At 38.6% G+C, this 24,543-nt stretch overlaps 1 protein-coding gene across 9 annotated transcripts in view; it reads left to right on the top strand.

Moving 5' to 3' along the window:
* Nucleotides 1-21,113, top strand: part of PLEKHA7 (pleckstrin homology domain containing A7) — a 160,138-nt gene extending 139,025 nt beyond the window's left edge. For 7 of the 9 annotated variants that reach the window (XM_080405488.1, XM_080405486.1, XM_080405484.1 and 4 more), the window contains 11 exons: nucleotides 32-133; nucleotides 3,681-3,789; nucleotides 4,896-5,134; nucleotides 5,565-5,753; nucleotides 6,028-6,145; nucleotides 6,990-7,069; nucleotides 7,451-7,651; nucleotides 10,758-10,910; nucleotides 13,398-13,531; nucleotides 14,382-14,524; nucleotides 17,669-21,113. In XM_080405488.1, the coding sequence (XP_080261614.1) occupies nucleotides 32-133; nucleotides 3,681-3,789; nucleotides 4,896-5,134; nucleotides 5,565-5,753; nucleotides 6,028-6,145; nucleotides 6,990-7,069; nucleotides 7,451-7,651; nucleotides 10,758-10,910; nucleotides 13,398-13,531; nucleotides 14,382-14,524; nucleotides 17,669-17,766 (1,566 nt within the window). In that variant the 3' untranslated portion in view covers nucleotides 17,767-21,113. The remainder of the gene's footprint in view (nucleotides 1-31; nucleotides 134-3,680; nucleotides 3,790-4,895; nucleotides 5,135-5,564; nucleotides 5,754-6,027; nucleotides 6,146-6,989; nucleotides 7,070-7,450; nucleotides 7,652-10,757; nucleotides 10,911-13,397; nucleotides 13,532-14,381; nucleotides 14,525-17,668) is intronic. The other 2 variants (XM_080405485.1, XM_080405487.1) reach the window with 2 other exon arrangements.
* The last annotated feature ends 3,430 nt before the right edge of the window (nucleotides 21,114-24,543 follow it).

Below are 24,543 nucleotides of genomic sequence, written 5' to 3'. Positions count from 1 at the left end.
CATTGTATTAGAATATTCCTTCTGTTAACAGGAAATGGAAAATGCCTGGAATGAATATCTGAAGTTAGAAAAGGATGTGAGCCAGCTGAAAAAAGCCTTACAGGAACAGATGCATAGTTCATTGGTATCTCAGGTGAGTCCATTTCCAGGGATTGGTTTTACTTAGGAGATGATTTTGGCTGAACTTGAACACTATCATCCCCTAAGAGAAATTCTCTGCAGTTTTTGCACTGTGTTCAGCTGTCACGTAGTTTAGTTTGCGGAGTTCAGGCACTCTTAACGGTGTAGCGGTGCAGTAACTAGCTGTCGTGCAGTGTGTGTAATAGTTTCTCATAAGTTGTCTGTGCAAATTTGTCGTTATTTTATTATGTTTTTGTTACATGCTGACATCTTGACATTGATAACTTACTTAATTTATAAGACTGTGCAGGACTTAGTCTTCCATTTATTTGATCTGACACTGTTAGCTTCTTTATCTGTGTTTTAGAGCATCAGTCACCAGCTTGTTATTGTCATTACATGTTCTTTGTCATGTTCTTCTATTTATGGAAGATTTATCTCTGCAGATTGTTTTGTAAAGTGGAATAAGTGTTTAACAGCCATCAGTAATTGAAAGGCATCTTGGTTTTAAATCAATTATTCAGTTTTGAGGCTTACAAAGAAGCTTTGTTTGAAGTTAAATTATTCTGTTTGCTGAACTGGCTGTGGCATACCAGATTATTTCTACATACCTGCTTACAACTGGTGATTTCATTCTTAGAGCAAAGAATATAGTCTGGATTGTTTTCCCTGTGTTTAAGTAGAACAGTTTTACATAAAAGGCAAAACACAAGGAACAAAGCTAATGTATGCACATTTTGCTGAAGCCTTAGCCTACTTTTCCAAATATCCTGGACCAAAAGAGCTCACTAGATAAATTTTCAAATTTATTTATTTGCAATGAATATCTGATGAGATATAGAAGTCTATTTATTTTCACTATTAACGGATAAATGTCTTCTATCAAAGCAAGAGTTGTAAAACTTTTTTAGCTTGCATCAATCTTCAATAGTCATTTCCATTTACTTGTAATTTTGGGGGGTGGGGGGGTGATTTAGTTTCTAGAGCCAGAATATTATCTAATTGAGCTCAGCTATAGAGTACACCCCTCCAAAATATCCCACAGGTATTTTAGAATCAAATCATCCCTGTATGAAGCTATTTTGTTTAGGGAAATCATTGTTTTAAACAAAATATATTTTGTTAAAGACCTTCAACAAACGATTTCCAGTTTTGCATTGAGCATGCTTAAAATACCTGATGTATGGTATGTGATTGAGCAATACATATAGAAGGGAACGTGGTTTACACAGAAAAAATGTTAACTCAGTTTTATTATCATCTTGTATCACATGTATGCATAATTATTTAAAAATGCACATGCACGCACACATATGCTCATTATGTGTTTTGTGTGTTTATGCTTACATATATGTGTATTCATAGATACATTTGGCTAAGTTTTTAAAAAAATGTTTCTGAATATCAATTTTGGAGATGCTAAGGGGAGTTGATTCTTTTCCAAATGTACTGAATATTCTTAAAACTATATTCCTTCAAAGAAGTCTCACTTGAAGTACCCATAATAGAGGATTTTTTTTAATCCCTGCCCAAGGGTACGTAGACTCAAAGTTGTTTATCTAGTATTTTCCAATACTACTAAATTAATACACACTGTATTTTAAAAAAATGCAGTCTTCATGGAATATTATTAAAAATTCAGTAAATTTGCAGACTCCAGTTGCTGTAGGAAACGGCTAATGTTCATATATAGCATTAAGAGGTTAACAACTAAATGTTTCAAGCAGATTGGTCAGAGTAAATCTTTTATGAATGTAGCTTCAGTGTCTTTTGCTTGACGGCTGGGGGATCTGGGCATGCCAAAATTAACTGAGAGGTGGTATTTTGTCAGTGATAACTTTTTGGTTGGTAAGTGTTCCTCCTCTGGTTTTATAAATCATTCTAAATTCTGTTTCTGTGTGAAGGAAGGTAGAGAAATTGATTTATCTCTCCAAGTTATCTTTTCATGCTAGCTCATAAAGTATATTTATACCCTTTTTTAAACAGCAATCTTGGCTTTCATAATTTAAAAATAAATTCATCTCTTTGTTTATCTTTTAGCTCTAGTCCATTTTTGATGTAAAATATTCTCTTCACATCAATATTTAACTAATGGAAAGAAATAATATTAGAAGATCTCCTGGCTTTTGTACATTACTAATTGAACATTTTCTGAGTGGTTTCAGAAGCAAGAATTTTTTTTTACATGGGTTTTTTTTTTTTTAAACCCGTTCTGAGGCTTGACTATTGTAAATCCATCATTTGGTTCCTTGTAGTATGATTCATCTCAGAAAAATGAAATGAAATGTGCAAATTTATAGTTTGTATCCTGACAATCTTTCAACATCTCTCCCATCTATCGAGTGAGTTTACTACGGGCAAATAACGTTTTCCATCATTTAAATGTTTGTGTTCTTGGCACCCTGCTTGCTGATCTGTAACCTGGCTGAACATATTTTCTGATCTAAGACAGAAAGTGGAAAGCAATTTATATGCTTTCCTTAGCTCTATGAGGTGTAAGAGCTTTTATGAAAGTTTTTTTCTTTCAGGCTTATAGGATTAATTAGCACTTATTTTGCAGCTCATGGCAAGTGATGGATTTCTAGAGTCCTTGAGCAGTTTGTAAGCAATTCTTAAGTAAAGCGTTCCACTGCCTTCTGCTTTCTTTAATAATACTGTTTTCCTCTTGGTTTTACTAAGTTTATTCTTGATGCCAGTTTTTGAGGGCAGAATTACCGGGCTTTGATTAAGTAGATGAGAATAGCAGTTTATGGTGATAGCAATGAACATCTGACTGTAGTGGTGGTGTCAGTAGCCAAGGTCTCTGGCTGCAAGATGCAGTCCAAGGCGGAGCCCAGGCTGCAGGCAAAGCTTCCTTTTCTTGCCTCCTGGAAAGCATCCAGAAAGCAAAGAGGATGCAAGACGAGACCAAATCCTGCAACAGCAGCAATGTATTGTTTCAAACTATAATAAAAACATCATGTCTGGTAGGCCTAACAACCCAAATATAAGCAGAAAATAAATGTGTCAGCCCTTCGGAGTTTGTGTTGTTTTTATATTTTATCCATGAAAAGCCATTAGGGACTTCACAGCAGTATTCGGGGAGGCTACACTAATTTTTTTGCTTTTTTGATATTGGACATTTCCCCTAAATGTATTAAGATGTGTTTCGTAAGGCTGCCTTAGCAGTCTTAAGTGTGTTAGTATAGGATTTAAAAACTAAGTTCACATGAAAAGGTTCTGTAAGCTTGTTACGTAGAACATTAAACTAGTATTTTGTAGGCTGAATAATATTGTAGAGAAAAATGTAGAGCTGTCCTTTTCCCCCAGTCTTCTATAGGAAGTCTTCCAAGACTTAGAAGGTGCTCTAATAAATGTTGTAAGTAAGATATGTTGGTTTGGGTTGGTGTTTTTTTGGTTTTTTGTTTTATTTTGAAATAACTCATTATAGACTCGTAAGTTTTCATCTAAGTTCTGACAAATTCGTTTGGTTTTGGTATCAAAAGGAGGATAAGCCCATAATAAATTAAAAATTAGATATAGTTGATTTTTCTTTTTTTTTCTTTTACTGCAAACATCAGGAGAAAACACAAATACAAAAAGACTTGTGGAGAATTGAAGATGTTACAGCTGGCTTGAGTGCAAATAAAACAAACTACAAAACCATAGTAGACTCTATCAAGAATCCAGGTAAAGAGAACATAATTAAAACATTAAAAATATACAAATGCAGCCAAGTCTTTGGGTCTGTGCAAACAGTCTAGAAGTTTGTTCTGCTGCAGAAAATCAGTTAATTTTGCTATTGGTTGCATCAGAAGTCTCTGTTGATTGATCACATTAACTTGGTGTTTCTTTGGTTGAGGTGACAAAAAGGAGTTTTGTTGTTTTCACATGCTGATGGTGCTAAAATTTAACAAGCCATAAAAAAGGGAATAATAGTAATAGTAGTAGTAGCAGTAATGATAAATAATAATGATGGGCTAAGTTCTTTCCAATTTACAGAAAGAGTTTCTGTCGCATGCTAGGCCCATACCAGAGTCATATCTATTCTGCATTTGGTCCAGGAGCTCCTCTCTGTGTTCTTTTCTGCTTTTTTTTTTTTTTTTTTCCCGTTGCCCTTTGGATGCTGCCCAACTGCCCATGGTGCAGTTGTCTTCCCCATCCCTCTTCAGGCAAGTGTTTGGTGAGCTGAGCAACATCATCAGCTACAGAAAAAGGGAAGGGAAAGTGTGTGGTCTGCATTTCAGTTGCTGTATTGTGTTTCAAAGAAAAGACTTAATGCATTGGATAGCAAGAGACTCTTAATGCCTGCTGTAAATTCAATTTATATTTGAAGTACTTTGCTTACCTTATACATACAGAGATAAAATAGTTTGGAGGTGGTAAGATCTTATGTTATTTAAGGTACAGCTATGGGTGCTTAGCCTTGTCTAGATCTATAGGCATCTTAAGGAATCTGTGGCATGGGGCCACGTACAGCTTAAGAACTGACTTTGCATGACTGGGCTTTTCCTCTTCCCACCGCCCTCTCCAAGGAGGTTTACTGGATGATACTAAAGTGTGTGGATTTATTTTTGGCTTGAAAGGCTTGCTTGATCCTTACCAGGAAGATCTTTTCCCTCCTGCTATAATGTAACATTCAAACATTTTTATGTCCAAAACCCCCACCCTTTGTGTTCAAAGCAAGGTGCAGAGCATTGGGGCTGTTCTATCAAGTCTAAGGGTGTTTGCTGCTGCTCTTATGAACATTATTGATAAGAAACAACGCCTAACACACTTGTATCTTTCTCCTCTAGAGAGAAAAACAGTGCCTTCATTTTCTCAGTCTTCAGTGCCTTCCTTACCAGCCTCCCTTGCAGCTGCGGAGAGCAAACTTTCAGTTGCGCAGAGCCCCCCGCCCAGCCCAGTTAAACCCTCCCTGGAGGTCAGGCTGTACCCACAGCCTTATTTCCAAGCCAGAGCGCAGCACCAAGCACAGCAGCTGAAAAAAATCGAGCCACCTCTTCAGTCACCAGTTAAGCTCAAGCCAAAGGTTGTAAGTACTGCCCTCCTGGGGTTCATTCACTGCTGTTCGCATTGACTTCTGGCAGAAACAGTGCAAGTTTCATGGTTGCAAAGCACACAGTGTGGAGGCACAATGGGGAGATACTTAACGGTGTTTGTATTGAAACAGCAATAGCACTTACAGGAGAATATACGTGTGTCACCTGGAGCTTTATGTACCATAGCCGTGTGTTTGAGAAGGTTCCAATGCAGAGCCTTCCTCGTTAATGCTTTGAGGTTGATTAGTTGTTTGCTTTCTTGGGTCTTGTTTGGTTTTTAAAGCCTGGAAGCTCCTGGTGTGGAGAGAGGAGAGCATGCTAAAGCAGTCACAAATAACTCATATAATGTCATAAAGTTTCAGCCAGTTTTTGTCAGGCTGTTTTCAGATTGTTTGCCAAATATCTGTGCTTGCCTGTTCCCAGGAAGACGAAGCACCGCCCAGACCTCCCCTCCCTCAGCTGTACAGTCCTGATGATCAGCCACCAGCTGTTCCACCGCTCCCAAGGGAAGCCACTGTCATCAGACACATGTCAGTGCGGGGCCTGAAACGTCAGTCAGATGAAAGAAAGAGAGACAGAGAACTCGGACAGTATGTAAATGGAGACTATAGGGTGAGCATTCGTGCACCTATACACCTGCACTTTAAAGATATGTGAACCTGTAATAAAAGATACCCTTACCTGTAAAATATATGGACCCCTAGGTCTTGTGATAAGGAGAGAGATACCACAGCAGAGACGGTAATGGCAGGGGGAGATCTATGCCATATAATAATGGCAGAGAGAGGCTTAGTAATCTGGAAACAAAGCTTTAGAATTTGGTTTAAGATTATTAAGACTTGCTGTCTGCGATTCCGATTGAACTGTTGAGTATTTTTCCATACAGGCGGAGCTGCGTTCATACATGAGTGAACCTGAGCTAGCAATTATAGGTGGTGACCTCAGCCCATCTCCCAGTGCTTTAATAAGCCCTGACAGTGGATACCAGACATTACCTACCCGTGGTAAGCCAGGAATTCATGTAGCTGATTTTAAGAGTGCCGTCTGTATAGAGCTTTTCTCTCCTAGGGTTTTCTGGAGATGGTCTTTATTTTTAGATTATTATTTTTAGATTAACTGTACGATGCTGTGAAAGTCTAGAGATTTTGTGCATTTTAATGGTGCCGTTACAGGTAACCAGCCTTTTGCAAAGCAACTTAATATATAACACTTAAAAAATATAAGCGTAGCGAAACGTGAAATTGACCATTAGAATGTCTGCTATATTCAGAGTTATTTTTCCTCATAATTTTTGTGTGATCTTTTACAAACTCAAGTATTTTTTTAAACGCTTACATTGCCATTGAAAGGAAAGTGATCAAGGATATGAATATAATGCCCCCAGATGCTACATGTGGCTTGACACTCTGTCCCTACTGTGCTACAGTCCTGTAACTGTTTCACAAATTAGGATAGAGAGGATATTGAGGAAAAGCAATTAATTTCTTAGCCATTTCCTTCTTATTTCTTTCCTTTCTAACTGTGAATGTTAATGTTTGATTTTCTTCATGGATGTGAATATTTCTACAGCTTACATACTGCTGTACAGTTGAGTTCACCCCATACCTTATTTAACGTGAGCTTCTAAATTATTGTAGATCTCTCTGAATTTTGTTTAGTAGTGACCTGAAACACATTACCTTTGGCTGAAATGAAATTTCATGCCTCTCGTGATCTTTTGCAAAATGTGAAACATGAGCTAAAATAGTAATAAGAACATCACAGAAAAAGCTTGGTAATTTAAAAAATATCTGACACTTATCTTTGTTTTGTCCGTCATTTATAGCATTCTCTTTTTTCCTTATGAAGGTTTATCTGGATCAACTTCCAGATTGCACCAATCATCTGCCATTTCATCATTTGCCACACTTCGAAGGGATAGGTCCAAGGTAAGTTTTAAATGAACATCTGAAGGGAAACATCTGAACTGTCCAAAATAGTGAAGCACAGAATATATTTTGCCTAGCAGTAGCATGGGAGGGGACCCATACCTGTGATCTAATAAAATCTTCGATGTTTCACATTCTTAAATGAATCAGCAAGCAGACAGACAACTCGCTGCATTTGAAACAGATTTATAAAACCAGGTTTAGAACCAAAAATCGGCACTACTAATAGAAAATACAGAGTTGAAATACGGAAATTAATGCAGAAATAACGGAACAAAATCATGTTAATTTAGCAATAAAGTAGGAGAAAGAGTTAATTGTTTGTATACTTACAGAGTATTAATTGCAACATGTGTTTTGTGTGCTTTGTGACTTCTGCAGGAGAGACCAAAGAGTGCCTTGGAACGTTTATACTCTGGAGACCACCAAAGAGGCAAGATGAGTGCGGAGGAACAACTAGAAAGAATGAAGCGACACCAGAAGGCGTTAGTTCGTGAACGCAAGAGGACTCTTAGCCAAGGAGAAAGGCAGTCTGTTTCATCTCGGTCTTTCATCAGGCCCATTTCTGCAGACATAGGCTCAGTATGTTAGATATGCCTTAAAAGGACTAAACTACAAATATATTGGGAGATTTTTATTTTTTTTTTTCCTAGCAAGCACTTTCACTTGAGTGTGTGTGATTCTTCTAGCCTAATTAAATTAGCGTTATACAGCATAAAATGAGCTCAGAGAGTGTGAGTAACAGGTGATCTTTTTTTTACTAGTAGTTACAGTATATGTAGCAAGTTCAGCAGGTAAGTTGGTCAGAGGTTAGTGTGCTGAGTGGAGATGTGAGTATATTGGAGTGATTTCGGAGACGTGATCGTTTTTTATTGGAATTGTATTTAGAAAGTGTGAGAAGCTTGTACAGTTTTAAAACTGCTTTATAATGGAATGGGCCTTTTAGAATGTTCTTACTCACCATGGATATTTTTCTTTTTAATTCATAAATTAGGCTGCAAGATAGTCGTGGGAATGTCAGACAAAAGGTGGTGTCTGTGTAAAGAGATGAGAAATGGATAATCAGTTTTAAAATCTAACCGTGCTGATCAGAAATTTATGTAAGAGCTAATGTATTTTAATTGATACAAATTCTTCTTTAAAGCTGAAAATGTAGAATATTCTAATAAGGCTCAGATTTAAGCTGCTGAAGAAAAGGATTTTCGTTGCGTTCTGAGATTAAATGCTGTACAGACAATAAGTTTGTAATGATTCATTTTGGATACTAACCAAAGCAATTCTAATTGGTGAAGTTACCCAGTCGCTCACTTGGTGCTAAACCAAGATTGTACTGTAATTGCACTTATGCTGTGGTCTTTTAATTTATTTTTTATTTGGTCCACTAGAGCTTTAGAATGATCACTTTGTTTTACCTAATTCATTGCACAAGATCTCTTGCTTTTAGATTTGTCACTCATTGTACCTAATGCCTCTTTATTTTTGTTGCTTGGTTTTAATTTGCGGAATTTTGTAGTTATTTTAAAATTTCTAACTGGACTACTCAATTTTTACCAGGCTTAATTGCATTTAGTACATGTGTGTCAATTGCTAGCATTAAAAAAAAACCTATAATACTCAGCCTTTCATTCCCACTGTTCAGTAGCACTAATTTACAGCCAGTTATTTATATTTACTTTCCCAGTAAATACGAGTGCACTACTTGGAGACATTCATCTGTTTTGTCTTCTGTTTTGCAATCACAAATTTATTACAGATAGTGCATAAGATTTGGTAACTGTAGAACTATAGTATCACTGGGTTTTTTTTCTTATTTTAATTAAAGTACATGTGAGCTTTTTATGTTTCCTGACTCACGCAACGTACACAAGCTGAATTAAGCATTTTCATAACACTCTTTATTAACATCTGTGGCAAACACGTTATCTATAAATTTGTGTGCCATCTTGGTCTTTTTCTTGCTGTAAAGAATTAAAATAGAATCTTTCAGCCCTAGCAGTGTTCTATAGAGGTCATCTCTTGTACCTACAGGGCTTCGATACGCAAAAAGCATGTTTGATAGCACAATTACTTACAGCATTACGATTATTTAGCAGCCAAAATGGCAAACAGTTACATGTATAGTTGAAGTGCTGCTCAGTATGTAACATCTGCTTTAAACATACATTGTATGTGTAACTCTAATTTTTAATCGGTCAGCTCTCAAGTGTAGTATGACATTTTAAATATTGATCATAGTACATGAATTCATTTGTTATATACAATGCCTTTTTAATGTAAAAGTCGCAACATCAAAGCCAATAAAAATACTGCTTCGTAAGAACGGTTTGATGTATTTCTTACCTATACATAATAACTTGAAAATGATACTGTGGCTTTAAAATATACTATGTCAATCAGGCCTGGTTCGAATATGAGTAGAATTGAGTTTGGAGTACTCGTATGAGAAAACATTTTTTTTCTCTTGAATTCTGCAAGGAAACATCTTGATTTTTTGAGATATTTGTTAGCCTTTTAGCTATTTAACTTTTTTAACATACATGGAAGATATGTATCTTCTGAGTGAATATGGAGAGCTTGTGCATGAATAGGTTTCAATTAGGTTGATCAATGCAAGTAATATAATGAGGTCTAAGGGCTTCACAGGGAGTTCAAACTTCAACTAAAACAAGCCAAAGATTTGTTACAGAAAGACTGGAGATATTTTTAAGAAACATATAATGGTGTGTTCTCCTATTGATACTCTCAAATGCTTGAGATCTTGTTGTTGTCGTTGTTGTTCTTTTTGTCCCTTCTCTTCCTCACTTCTTTTAGTATCATGTTTGAACTCTGTATGGGAAAGTTGCCGAGATCTGCTGGATGAAATGATGCTGCAACTGAACTTAATTTTTTAAACAAAAAAGTGTTGGTAGTGTATGTGCAGCTAAACTGTGTGTAGTTGTGAAGGTGCTGCTATGCAATGGTTTGGGAACTCTAAATTCAATAGGTTTTGAATTTATTATTGCTAAATGTTTACCTTGTAAAGATAATGTGTGAGGTTTTTGATTTTCCTAGGTAGCTAGATACTGCTTTTAATAAAGTCAGAAGAACTTAGATGTTACTAAATCATTATTTTTTAATTCAAGACAAGTTAATGCTAGCTCATGCTAGTGCCTAAATTATTATCAGCTTTCAATTAGATAAAATTAAATGTAAATGAAAATGTGGTATTATTCTAAAAAGATACAAAAAAATTTCAAGTTGCAGTGCTCAACCTGCCATGTAAATAGCCTTTCTGTGTAGTGATGCAAAATCACAGCACACTGCCTGGTTGGAATGCCTGGGAGTAGGCTCTTAGTCTGTAGACTCACCTGTGTTGACGTCTTCCAAAGATATTTGTGTGTAGCTAGTTCCCTTTTAATCAGCATATGTGAAATGGTGATGAAAACATTTCTTAGAATGTAATACTACTGAAAGTCACCGATAAAACTGAACACTTCTCCAAAATCCCTGCAGCACAGCTAAAGGCCAAATCTCCCAACCACATGTTCCAAGAAACCCAGTTGTATTTTCTTTTTCTTGTCAGTCGGGGGGGTGTGCTCTCTGGATTCTTTCAGCAATATAGCATTTGCAGCAGTAGTAACGTACATTGCTCAGTGATGAATTTGGCACTATGGTTGAACGCTGTTAATTGTTTTGTATCTATTACCAGTGGAAACGAGAGCAAGAATTTGATTTGCAGTTACTTGAGAGGGCAATTCGTGGAGAAGACAAGGATGAAAACGAATGGTTAAAAGTTCAGCCAGTGCCAGTGACAGAGACAGACCTGGAGCCGCAAGACTATGATTTAGATATCAGCAGAGAGGTAACGCTCACAATTTTTTGCCTCCTGTTCTGTGCCCCAAAATGTTTAACCTTCCTGAGTTTTAGGTAGTGAATTCTCACCTTTTCTTTCAAAAGTTAGCTGGAGTTTGAATGGAAAGGAGCCTTTGGGTATTGAAAATGTATGGCCTGGCACTTAGAATCTCTCTGAGGTTCGGGTTTGTATTGTGTTTTAGCGGAGAGAAGAAACTGGAAGGTTGGCTCTACTGTTTGAAATATGTATCTTGGGCGTTTTAAAGGAAAAAACGATTAAGTTAAGGAATGTTACATAAATGGGAGAAAACAATGAGAAGACAATGTCAAGAGTATTTGAAAATGAGAAATGGCAATGAAGGGAAAGCAAGTTTCCCAGAGCTGCCTTACTCTTAATTTTGACTGGCAACACATGGTAGAGAAGAGGGAGCGGGGCTTTATTCTGGTTAGAACAGAAAGCCACCTTTCTGCCAGCTTTTCACAGGACTGCGTTGGCGTGCTGGGCGCCAGGTCTCCTCGCGGCTCCGGTAGCCAGGTGCGGTATTTGAAATGCGGTTGAGCCATCTGGTGGGAAAGGAAGAATATAGCAAGTGGCAGAATTTTGGTCGGGGCTCCACATTGTGTAAAATGCCGTAGTAGACGGCAAATCAGTAAAATTATTAATGATCATCAGACTAGTAAGAACATCTACCCTTCCGAAAGCTGTTGGCAATGTGACGTTTTACGGGGAGAGGTATTTGTACGCAGCTGAATCTGTGAGCCCCTCTCTGCCGATCTCTGTGAATGGATGTATTATTTTCAATGGAAAATGCAATGCTCCTGTAAACTCCGGAAACAAAAAATACTTCCATTGGGTTGCCTTTCCTTGTTGCACTCTGCTATTGAATTTTTCTCCTGGAGGGCTCCGCGGCCTTTGTACATCCAAATTAGCGCCTTAAACCTTGGAGAAGGAAACGTTTCTGCTTGTAGGAATTTGTGTCCTACTCCAGAGTACCTGAGGCAGGTCTGAAGCTTGGAGAGTAAAGCTGCTCTCTCAAGTTACCCAGGCTGTCCTCCTCCACCGAGGTACCCCTCCCCTCCACCTGGCAGGCCCTCCTGTGCCTCAGGAGGGGATGTACTCACTTGTGTCTTTAGGGCCAATACACTGTCCGTTCACATGATAACATTCCAGACTAACAGACTCCGTTATTCAGGATGAGCTGATCCAGGGTAGTTGTAGTATGGAGGCAGACAATCAAATCATCATAATAATGTATAGCTATGGAGTTCTGGAGAAGGGTTGGATTCGAAAGTAAGGAAGTGTAGTGCAAAATGAGGATTTTATAGGAAGCATTGGCCTTGAGTTTGCTGAGAAGGAAGTATAAAAGTTGGAGGTTGTGACAGTAATGTGGTTGTGAGTGTATGACTGTATTCTATACTTTGGGTTTGTTCTGCGTGTTACTGAGCCTGTTCTCTGGGGGTTAGGTCAGGCCACTTTACATATGCTGCTGAATTAGTGTGAACTAAGGTCAGTGGTGAAAAAATGAGGATTATTTTTATTTAAAACTTTGAACTCTTAAAACTCATCACGTCGTGAGTTTCTTAATGGAAATCCAGAGGGAGAAGAAAAAGTAGTTCCCCTTATTTTTATTTTTTCACACATCCTGTATTTCTGCTTTTCAGAAGCAGTTTGTTCTGTATAATAAGCATTGGTTTTCAAAGGCTAGGTGTAAACTGAATTTTCAGTGGATGCTTTATATCTCTTAATGCGAAGTAAAAATTTCCCACAGAGAACCTGATTCTAACAAAACTTGTTACTAGCTTTCATACAATCATATTAAATTTTTCATCTATAGAATTGTGCGTATGCAATGTGTTGTTACAGTTGCACAACATTAGTGTGTTTCTGGGTCAGTTCCCTAGACAACTTTTGTACACCTAGGATTTCAGATTTTGTAGTTGAAGAATTTCCTAAGATGATGATAAACCGCTGGGGGGGTGGGGGTGGGGGTGTTGGTTTTTTTTTTCCCCCGCCCTCTCCACTGCTCACAGAAGATTAGGCAGTCCTAAAAGAATGATACCTTAGATTAAAACTTCAGGTGCTATTTCCTTTCTGCTGTAGGAAGTCTTTGCTGGTGTGACATAAATATCATGACATTAAAATCTCAGGTTGTTGAGTCAGTCGTATGGTGATTGCTTCTTTCTACGCTAACAGCTTTAGGCAGTGTTCTACTTGGGGCTCTAAGCCTGAGCTTAAAAATGGTTCCCTGTTGATTCTGATTTCTCTTGTCATCCCCTTTAATATTTGTTCGATTTCCTAAAGTAAAATGAACCAGAGAGAAAAGACACAGTTAAAAGCACATCAGCTCATATCCAGAGGGAAGGTTTAGCATCAGGTACATGTACCAACTGTGAAAACCCATGTTTTACTCTTTTCACTGTGTTGTCCCATTGAGGAGAATTTGTCTAAATATACTTTTATGCCTGTTATTAAAAACTTGATGCTTGCTTTCCACAGTTGTCAAAACCTGAGAAGGTTGCAATTCCGGAGCGCTATGTTGAACTGGAGCCAGAAGAACCTCTTTCTACAGAAGAACTGGCAGCAAGGCAACGTAAAGCAGAAAAGATAAAGAATATTCTTACTAAATCAAGGTCAGGGTTTGGTTGGTTTGGGATTTTTTTTTCCAAATCTCATATATGGGCTGGTGTTAAACATCAGGAGCTAACTTCATACAACATTCTAATCCCTGTCAAATCATCTAAGTGTAACTTGTGACTTTTAGAAGATGCACACAGAATTCATGTCATAGACTTAAAGCTCCTTTTTAAAACAGGGTAGAAGAGATAATAACAGATTTTGTACCTGTAGATTTTCTTGTTCAGAACATCCTAAAATAGTAGTGAGTCCTTACCAAGCAACTAGCAGATGACAGTGGGGAAGGAAACGCGCAGATCTGGCCAAAAGCAGAAGAAAAGTCAGCGGTGAGAGCAAGTTCCTGTTGTCTCCAGAGAACTGTAGTTCTGAAAGAACACTTTTGGCTACTTCCAGCTAATGCAGAGTCTGCTGAAACATTCCGTTTCCAGAATTTGATTGCCTCGGGTACCTGCTCTCTCTTTGGAAGACAATTAAAGGGGCTGTGCCTGAGGACCACCAGGTTATATGCCTTTACCTCTGGGCACTAACAAGAAATTTTATTAACAACTTCAAACAAATAGCATTTTTGGTAGTGCTTTCACGTAAACAGTGGATTTACAACATGGGAATTTTAGATGTACTTAAGGCTGTGCACAAATGGTGACTGGATGTGTAATGGCTTCATCTTTGTATGCTGGAGTCCTTTGCATACAATATCTAACACTAATTTAAAGAACCTCAGCACAGCACGGAGCTTGATAGATGAGATCTGAAAACTGCTGTATGAATTCAAGCTTGTTCTCATCTGCGTGGTGGATTCTGCTTTATGTTTGCAAATGCTAATGTTGTTTTGCACTTTCCCACTAGTATGCACAATCTACAGCCGTCTGTTGCTCAGGCCAAGCACCGCTCGGTTGATTTAGATTCACAGCTGCAAGAGCAGGAGCGCATCATTACCATATCATACGCTTTGGCTTCTGAAGCCTCTCAGAGGAGCAAGGAGGTAGCAGGTAATACGTAGTTATTTATAAAATAACAGCTGTTTCTCACCAGCTTCAAAAGTTGTGTGGGGTTGTTGCTGAACTCCTGGCATAAGAGAGAGTTTTAGTCATTCGTATTCAAAATAGTGAGAAGTGTGTATAGATAACAAATTTAGAGGCCCTCAAGATTTACGTTGAGGATTTGGCCTCTGATGGACAGGGTAAAGGGGTTGAAATAGTATAATCAGAAAGTTCAGAGCTTGGAAACTTGCTAATACTAATAGTATTAAATATTCAGTACTAATAGTACTAAAAAAAAATCAATATTTTCAATGAATTCCCTATGGTTATATTAAATGATGGATATCTGTAATAATTTTTTTAAGATAAGTTGATCTGTGACTTAGAAAAATCAAGACAGAGGGATTTTTAATTATATTTTTTTCAACAGAAGGATTCCAAGGTCCAGTGATTGAGATTAGAGTACAATCACTTGCAGCCTCGGCTGTATGACAACAGGCTGAAAAAGGCATTGTGAAATGGGTATGGGCATGTTTCTGTCTGCTGGCCGAGATTAGAGGTCAGAGCAAGGCAGCCGTGCATGAATTCTGCTTGATGCCTGGAAACGAATAGATCCTTTGCAATATGTTACTAAAAGTGATAATTTCACTGTCAATTGCTTTGTAGTTGAAATCAGAAATGTTAGACAGATTTGTATCGCAGGGTAATACAGGCAGCAGCTATTCTAGCAAGTGTCTGACTGGCCATTTATAACTGGCACCGCTCACTGTTCCAGTGGAGAATGGAAATAATGGGAACTTCAATGATGATGGAGAAAAAATACGCACATTTATCATCTGAAGGTGTCAGTTTAAACTTATGGCACTTGCCACAGAAGCCCTTAAGACCTTCTCATTAAAGACAGATTATTCCAATATCCAGATGCGTAACGTGAATCTGTAGTAACAGACCGTTGATTGAAGGTGGCTGCGTACTGGGGGATGCAGCGGCAGCGAAACCCGAGGAGAATGTGATTTTGAGGGGATGCAATACATTTTCAAGATAAGAATCTTTAGACTTCAGTGAGGTTCTGTGGGTAATTTAACTGACTGAAAGGGATAAAACGATTCACTGAGGAGGCTAGACATTATAAAAACCAAAACAACAAAAAAAGCCCAGAATTGTAAAACCTTGGGAGCATTTCAGGAGTTAACTTTTGGACCTTCAGACATCTGTGTGCCTAAGTGGCATCTCCGCAGGCAGTCTGACCCCAGGTCCGGGAACCAGGTCCTTGTGACAGGCACTCATGCGCTTTGGCTGTGGACTGGGACTTCGTGTTTCACGAGGCACGAGCCAGTGCAGCATTTTGCCACCTGAGTTGTAGCTTATTCTGGGAAAAGGCAGCACCAAAGCTAAGATCAACCAAGGTAAACGCAGCCCGTACTTGAAATTGTTTCTCTGTGTGAGTACAAGAGCAGAGTGCCTGCCATACTGAGCGGTCTTCATGTTGTGTAGCGAATGTAGTAGCTATGTCTTCATTACTACATATTTTTTTTAAAAAATAAATGTATTAGAATTATTTTCAAAGTGTGATCACCACATACGTTTAGATGTACGTAACCACAGGAATTCTAATTCTTTAGTTTTCCCCAAAGAGGGAATTAGAATGTGCATCAGCACTGAAACATTTAAATGCTGCTTGAAAAAATTTGCACTCAGTTGCAAGATGATTCTGAATTTAATTTTCTTTGTGAAGTTTAGCAGCTAGCTCTTTTGTCTTTCAGTCACTTTAAAAAACACTAACAGTAGCCAAGGACTTGATTCTTTAAGGAAGCTCAAGACTTTATGTCTGTGCACACAAACAAGTGTTCCTTGCCACACTTTTGTATCTATCTCAAACACTCATTTCTTGTGACATGTCTTGCTTTGATTTCAATCATTACTTCTTTAAAAACAAACACCTTTCATGGAATTCTAAAAAAAGCCAAATATACAAACCATTAAAAGAGTTCAGGGTTTTTTATTTGCAGCCTATTTTCTGATGATCTAAAGTGATTAAAAAGAAAAGCATTTGATGCTTTGTACAGCTGATTGTACATTCTCCTTTATTCTAATTTTACAGATTCCTTTTCATTCTTATCCTTGTAGTTTGATTTTTGAAGTATGGGTTATCATTTGCTTCTTGTTGATGAAGCAGACCATATCTGAAAATCCAAAACTAAATATCTAGATTATTTTTTTTACAAAGATTTTCTTATGAAAAAGACGGAGGAGCTTAATTTTTCCTATTTTTCAGGGGAAAGCAGTTAAGATAATACGAATATGTTAAAATAAATTGTACATTTATCTAATCCTTTTAAAGCAGCATTTAGAATTTCTCTGTTTCTTGTAAGAAATCAACCTTCTAAATGAAAATCCTGTCAAGAATCTGGAATATTAAAGTCAAACACAGGAGTATTAAGAAGTCATCTCCTAAATTGTGTGTTTTAGAATTAGGTCTGCCTTTGGCCCTGCAAAACGTAAAAGCGGAATTTAAGACTGCGTTTCAACCCTTTTCAGTTTATGATTATTTTCTTCTAATACTATATCACTAGTCTGGTTTATAAACAGGGATAATTTTAATCATTGTATTCTTTATCCCAAAGTTTTAAGCTAAGACCTGACAATATATTTATGATATCATGCACTGTAGTAAGCAAAATGTTAATATGCATACGTAAATTTTTTTGGTGATTTTTCTATATATTTTGTTCCTGCTTATTGGCATATAACAGGAAATGCTGAAAACTTACACAGCCTCCGTGAAATCTTGAAATCAAATTCACAAATACAGGTGCTGTTCCAGAACTCAGTTTTAAAAGCAGGGCTGGATTAGAGTATATTAGTGTCGTGTGCCTCCGAATATTCCAGTGAAACTTCATCTTAAAATATTGTCCGTATTTTCATCCAACCAGGAATGTTTATTTGCATAACTTATGCAACTAATAGAAAGAAAAAAAAGGCAGGTAGAAATGTTGTTGTTTTAGAATAATGTTCCGTGTAACTAAGATAGTGTAACACCTCATTGCGTTACTAATCAGGTTTCCTATTTGTGTGGTAGCAAATTAAGGTCACTCCGTTTATAATATGAATGTTTGATTGCGCAGCCTAATTCCTGTATGTGATCCCTTCTAGCTCAGCAGTTGACCTATCCATCTAAAGCACCCTCACCTTCTGTACCACAGCCACCTCACTCCCCCTTAAGCAATGGATTTCACTACACATTTGTTTAAACACCTTAAAAGTAAGAACTAACGGCTCTCGGCATGTCTGGTTTGCCATTGTACCTTTGCTGTGGCTTGCTGAATATTAACATTTTTACTAAACCTACCTTAGAACAAAATGAAGGCATGCATCTATTTTTCAGAAACCTTTTATTCTTGCCAGCGCTGCTTCTAATGAGCTAACGTGGGCTAATAAAGTCTTCAAATGACTGCTGTCACTCAGCAGATGAGATGCTTCCGTTATCTTACTGTGGTGAAGGACGGAGACATCTGTACTCCTGGTAGCGTGGGGCCAGATTTTCAGCAGGGGGTTGTACTCCGGTGGCTAGTGTTGGGTACTCTGTGGCTACCGTGGGGGTGCCCAGGTGATTTTTGCCTGCACGTGGCATATGCAGTTGCTGCTCAAGAGAATCCAAAGCGCAAAGCTGTATAAGCAGGGGGATCTTTTGTGGGCTGGTATCTCTACACCTGAGCTCACATCGGAGTCTTGCCTGAGGTGAGCTGAAAATTTGGCCCTTTATAACTAATTCTGCGGTGTTGTGTTTGGCTTTTTTATGCCTTTGATGTGTTTTTCATTGAATTGTCTTAACAGAAGTCTTGATTTTTGTTTCAGATTAGGTAATTTTGCCATTTCAAGTATTAAAATTGTGATAATTCCATTGTCCTTATTAAGAAATGTGTATCATCTTTTCCCAGTAGTATTTTCAGAGTTTCTCAATTTGAAATAGGAAAACCTGAAAATGTTATGGTACTTGACTGCTAAGTGTGCCTCTAGTTAAGACACTGGCCATGTATCAGTATTCATAGTATCCTTTGGAATTACTGTCACCTTTCTGATTTCCTTTGGTCTAATTTTATTGCCTGATGTTGGACAAAAAAATAAAGCAGAGATGAAGTAGTAAAGAGGGTTGATTGAGTGACTAACTTAAGTAGTGTTAATCTTTAGACACCTTTGTTTTACTTGTCAAATGTAAATACCTGTGTCAATTTGACCTGAGTTAGATACCTGTGCAAAAAAAAAAAAAAATCGAAATAAAAGTGAGCACATACCAAAAGGCCCAAACGGGCAGTGACCTGCCTTCTATAAGGCCTGGGAAAAATGACAGATTTACATCAAGAGAGGGGTATAGACATTAGGAGCTTCTACAGAGCTTGATGGAAATAGCTGTTTGCTCTTCTGGTTCAGTTTGTCTTTCTGAGAACCAGATTCTCCCATCTTGGCTGTGTCTGAGTAACACTCGTGTCTACTGCCACATCCAGGGATATGCTAGTTGAGGGTCACTGTCACGTGAGGTCTTCGCACGCGGACAGGGTACCCACGCGTGGCCTCAGGCACGTGGAGAAGTCACCGTACAGTCCCAGGGAGTTAGACTTGAGCAGGGAGCTTGGACCAGGTGACCTTCAGAGGTCCCTTCCCACCCCAGCCATTCTCTGATTTCAGACTGACTTAAAACCACATGTCACGTGTCTATATTTATATACATACACGTGTACGTATAGATACATAATTACAAATATCTTAAAAAAAAAACCCTAAGTTTTCTTCAGGAAAGTCATCCAGAAAATAATTGCAATAACCAGCAACATGCAGGAAACGCAGGAGTTTGAGCATCGCTGGCATCATGAGCTAACTGTTGGCTTCGTGTGTCTGTATGAATTGTTCTGTCAAACCGCAGAAGGATTTAATAAAAAAAATGTTTGCTGAAAGTGCTTGCTGCTGAGCGTTGGTGTACTCACTTCAGTATTTAACCATGGGGTTTTTTTTTTGCTTTACGCTAGCCAAAGCAGTGAGTGAACACTGACGTAAGCCTCAAAGCAAATCCCACCTAGTGATGCGGCGTGGAAGAGAGAAGATTCCCTACCAGCTTGCTGTGAAGATCCTCATCAGCTGATGACCTGTTCTTCTGGAAACACATTTGGAGAGCAATAGGGGGACTGTCTGTGAAAACAAAGAGAATTGCAAATCATTTTATTTTGACTTCAGTTTTAGTTCATACTTTTTATATGGATAAATGGCACTTTTAATAAACTCTGTAAAATACTGACAATGTATTTTTAGAACAATGTATTTTAGAATTTTTTTTACATCAAGGGCTGAATTCATTTTAAGAGAGACTACTTGCATAGATGTTAAAAGATTCTGTAACGTCCCCCTCAGGCTCAGATGCACAATGTAAAGTTTCATGAAAAAAACTAAATTTCAACAGACCTAGAAGCACGTTCCTAGGGTATAGGTAGAGCTAACACAAGTGGGAGGTTTGCTGAAAAGGGTGGTTTGGATTGAATATTTTTGTAGAGTTAATCGCCCACCCTTTGGCCCATTAAATAATACATTGCAAGAACTTTTAGCTTGAATTTCTAAATATCAGTAACCACTACATAGCTGACATTTCCCACAAAAGCCATAATGAAAGCCGGGTTTAACTCTCATTTATTTTTTTGATCCCATACGATAACTCGCTGGTATCAATCCGCAGTACGCTAGGTTGCTCTTGTCCGTAGTGCCGTCCCCTCAGTAACAAACAGCTAACAAATTTATATTTTTTTTGAAGTTGATGTGAAAGAAGAAAACTTGCAATTAAAATATGTGAAGTAAGCAATAAAAAAATATAATAGGATATGTCATTTTACCAGTAAATATGTCGTTTTCTTTTGATTTTTGTTTTCTCAATAAACATTACGATATGATGTATTGACTAGTATTTATCCTGTAAACAGCAAAACTAATGTAATGTGGCACCTGCTAATTTCATATGAATGTTCACCTGGTGCTTAACTTTGCCAAAATTTGAAATTCAGTGTTTTATTTCAGTATAGGGCAAAGGGTGAGGTAGTCACATAAGGAGAAAATAAGTTTAAATGAATTGCTGCAACTGCTTTACTTGAAAAAAAAACAACACAACCAACAAACCTGTGTATGCATTGAATGCAAGGCACGCAAAAAATTCCCAATATTCTGTAATTATTAGTTGAGTTCAGCTCTGGATGAGAAATGACAGAAATACTTCTGCAGTATTTTGTGAAACCACTAACTTGTTTATTTGGTGTATTCAAGTAATAGCTACAAACCCCTTGAAACTGATTGACCTTCAAGTTTCAGACTTTAAGACAAATCATATTATATTAACACTATACTCAGAAATATTCTTACAAGTATGTTTAGCTAATGCAATCTGTTTTACCTCAATACTGCCAGTATCAACTTCAAAACCTTTTGCCAAAATAATGATTTATTTTTGCCTTTATAAAAAGTTTTGAAAGCATAAATGAATATTTTGCAAGAAAACATTAATTTAAATAAAATGTAACAGTTTGGAAGATGATATATGTACAGATTAAAATATTAACATAACTGACTCCTCTTGCCTCTGTCTTGCCTGCTCTCTTCCCCGTGTCCGGGTAGTTGAAAATCCAGAGTCATTTGTGCTGTTGCCACGTTTTGTTCTCCTTTGGTTCAAATCCCACTGAAGGTTCCCCAGTTTTGCACTGATTTCACTGGGGGTTGGATCAGTTTCCCCTTACACCAAAGCTTTTTTTTAAGTATTTTTAGAAATGTTCCTTATCCTTTGATTAAATCTGTCTGTATTCTTGAATAGAGAGATTTTTCAGGGTTGCATCCTACCTGTGACTACGCTACCGTCCTCTCAATTTCTAGATGTGTATGTTTGTCTGACACCACCTTAGCCCTTTAGTTTCTGGTGAAATAAAGTCAATTTAAAACCAAACGAAAACAAACCCTGGAGGCATCCCAGTTGAGCGGAGCAGTGACCAGAGGGCTGGCAGGCAGGTGGCCCAGCAGGGCTTGGTACCAGCTCCCTGTAACAGCTCCCTCGGCTGGCATCACTTTGATGGAGACCGGTGGGAATGTTTAGTTCTTCTGAAACTTAATCTCTAGAACCAATAAAGAAGCTGTTGGGAGTATTTCTGTGGCTTAGTGCTGCCTCGGCGGACGCGAGGGTGAGTGTTTGAGGCTGTGAGTGCTTGACCTTTAGGTGCACACGGCAGAAATTCAGAGCCGAGCTGCTTACGACTGCTTGTCCCCTACCTCGGGCACACAGAGGAGCCTTTCCCCGCCTGCTTTGGGGTTCGGTGAAGCTGCTTTGGGGTTTGGTGAAGTTGCTTTGGGATTCGGTGAAGCTGCATTCTTGCTACAGCAGCTTGGTTACGTGGGAGGGGAGAGCATGGCTGTAACTGGGGGGCAAAGAGCGCACTAGTGGGATCGCAGCCTATGGGATCCGGGGTGGCCGTGGCCATTGACGCCACGTGTGGGGTTTTGGGGGTCTTTTTTGCCCTAAAGAGTTGTATCATTCATGTTTTTAACAAAACCAGTCTTCCCAAACTATTTTGATCTGTGTCAATAGTTAATTATCAAGGTAATGTTTCTTCCAGAACTTTTTATTGAAGATGTGAAATGGTGTTCTCCAGCGACCATCTTTTTTGCAGGGATGGGTATAGTCTGTAAATAATTAGGGCTAATTTTCATATGCATACAGTGTTCAATTTGGGCCAGTTTCCTTTTTCAGTTCTGTTTCTTTTAATCAAAATGCTCCTTTGTAGGTGTTACACATTATTTAATGTTAAGATTCGAAAAAAATTATGTCTACTTGCAGATCAGTATCATTTTGGTCAGAAAGATTTTTATTTTTTTTTCCACACTGCCTATTAAGCAGCATAAGTGTTTGAGACTATTTGTAATTTTAAAAACAGAAACTCATTATAAAACAGTATTAGTTCTTCTTGTGAAGGCGCTGTTTTCTATTTAGTGTTTTATAACATTATACCAAAGAAAGATAATGCAGACTGACTTCGCTTCCCATATACGGCTCTTCAGTTTCTTCAACCAAAGGTATTAAAATTTTATTGCACAGCTGAATTTATAAAACTACAGCCTGATACTAGTAAGTAGCACTGCTTTTGCCTTTCTGAACTGGTGTAACACCCCACCTCCCCTATTTTTCAGTACTGGTATTCCGCACTCAGGTGTATTGCGGGGCTGCTAGGAACGCCCGTGGAGCTCCAGCGCTGCTCGGTGCGTCTGTAGGAGGCTGTTCCCATTGGAAGGACAGGACAAGCAGCAGCAGTTCCAGGCATCCAGGCTGGTTTGGAACAGCTGGGGGAAAAAAAACCCTAAGTGGAAAAGTTTTTCAGGAAATAATTGTTTTAAAAGATTCTATTCTGGAAAGTTGCTTTTGTGTGGAATTAAAAGCTACCACAAGATGCTGCTGCGCTTGCGTGGTGCTATTCCAAACCAGGCGGTGAAGGTCCGGCAGTGGCCTTTTGGGGGAGGGGCTGGGGGCTGGAGGGGGCAGAGAGCTCCCAGCACGGTCTGGGGTTGTTCACACTGGTATTTTTCCACCTGCACCGTTTACTCATCTGATTTGCAGATCTTCAAATACATGTGTATGTATTTTATATCAGCATCTCTTCCCCTCTGTGAAACCACATCCTTCCCGTGTGCCTCAGCAATTAACTTCTGGCTGTTACGTGAAGGAAGGACCAGATTTACTTTGTGTCAAACCTTAGAAGATGCAGAAGGCACGATGCGATGTTACCCCTCTGATTTATGCCTGTCTTCAGGTATTTTAAAGTGTTTGCTTGGGCTGTGCGCGTGTCTGTGTCTTGCGTAGTTATAAAAAGAACAAAGCCGTGCACAAGAAAAACATGAAAAATTGCTATATTTTCCACCCCTAGTAAACATTCCCATTGGTTATTTGGCTGTATTCAAAAGGCTAAGACTTTTATTGCTCCACGAGCAAAAGCAACCTTTCTTCATAGCGGAGCAGTACAAAGAAAGAGCACATCACAGTGCCTGAAATTCTGTTTGAACAACTGTATTGATTGGGTCTGACCCCTTTACATTTTTTTCCATTATTTGAAAAGGTGCATCTAACTGGAGCTGAATTGAACCAACCGAGATGAACTTTCCATGAAAACTTCTGGAGATATTTCTTTAGTTCAAAGCTTTGGAATTTTAAAGAGCATTTTTAATACAAGTCTGTCGTATTCTGTGTAACAACGATACCTGGAATGTTAAACTGCAGGTAAACCCGAGAGGAAGGTAAAATTATAAAGCATACAGTGAAATTACTGGGAGATGGCAGAATAACTTTGAGTGCTAATTATAAAAGTAAATAAGACCAGGAAGTATTGCATACGGTGCATGTTTGTGTACTTGTTATTTACTTGTCAATGCTCCTGGTTGACTTACGGAGAGTGTGAAACTGCTTCCGAAGAAAACGCTGGCAGAATTAGATGGCATTTTAGGAGCAGCAGGTATTGGTGAAGTATTTATAAGATACAAGCTTGAAGGACAATGGTGTTTTCTTGTTGCCCACTAGAAGAAGCCTTTTACCAGGATGTATAGCGGAAGGAAGCACTAAAGGAAGGAAGAGACTGAGAAAGCAAAGGTGAGTAGTGAGTTTGTAGGAAACCATGGCAGAGATGGTGAGGGTGGGTTATCGTGAGGGCAGCGAGGCACCGGCCCAGGCTGCCCGGAGCAGCTGTGGGTGCCCCATCCCTGGCAGTGCCCCAGGCCAGGCTGGACGGGGCTGGGGGCAACCTGGGCTGGTGGGAGGGGGCCCTGCCCGTAGTGGGGGGGTGGAACTGGGTGACCTTTAAGGTCCCTACCGACCCAAACCATTCTGTGATTCTCTGTATCTGCAGACAAGACTGGTCAAGAGGCTGAAGGGGAGAGGGGAGAGCGGCCTAGTAGTTTGAAGGGAGAGGTAGTAAAAAGGTTGAAGGAGCTGGAATACATGGACTTGGACTCTTTAATGAAGGGACTCA

The sequence above is a fragment of the Falco punctatus genome (assembly GCF_963210335.1).
Source record: "Falco punctatus genome assembly, chromosome: 10".
Lineage (NCBI taxonomy): Eukaryota > Metazoa > Chordata > Aves > Falconiformes > Falconidae > Falco > Falco punctatus.
Note: the sequence above shows the minus strand (reverse complement) of the source record. Positions and strands in the feature narration are given on the sequence as shown.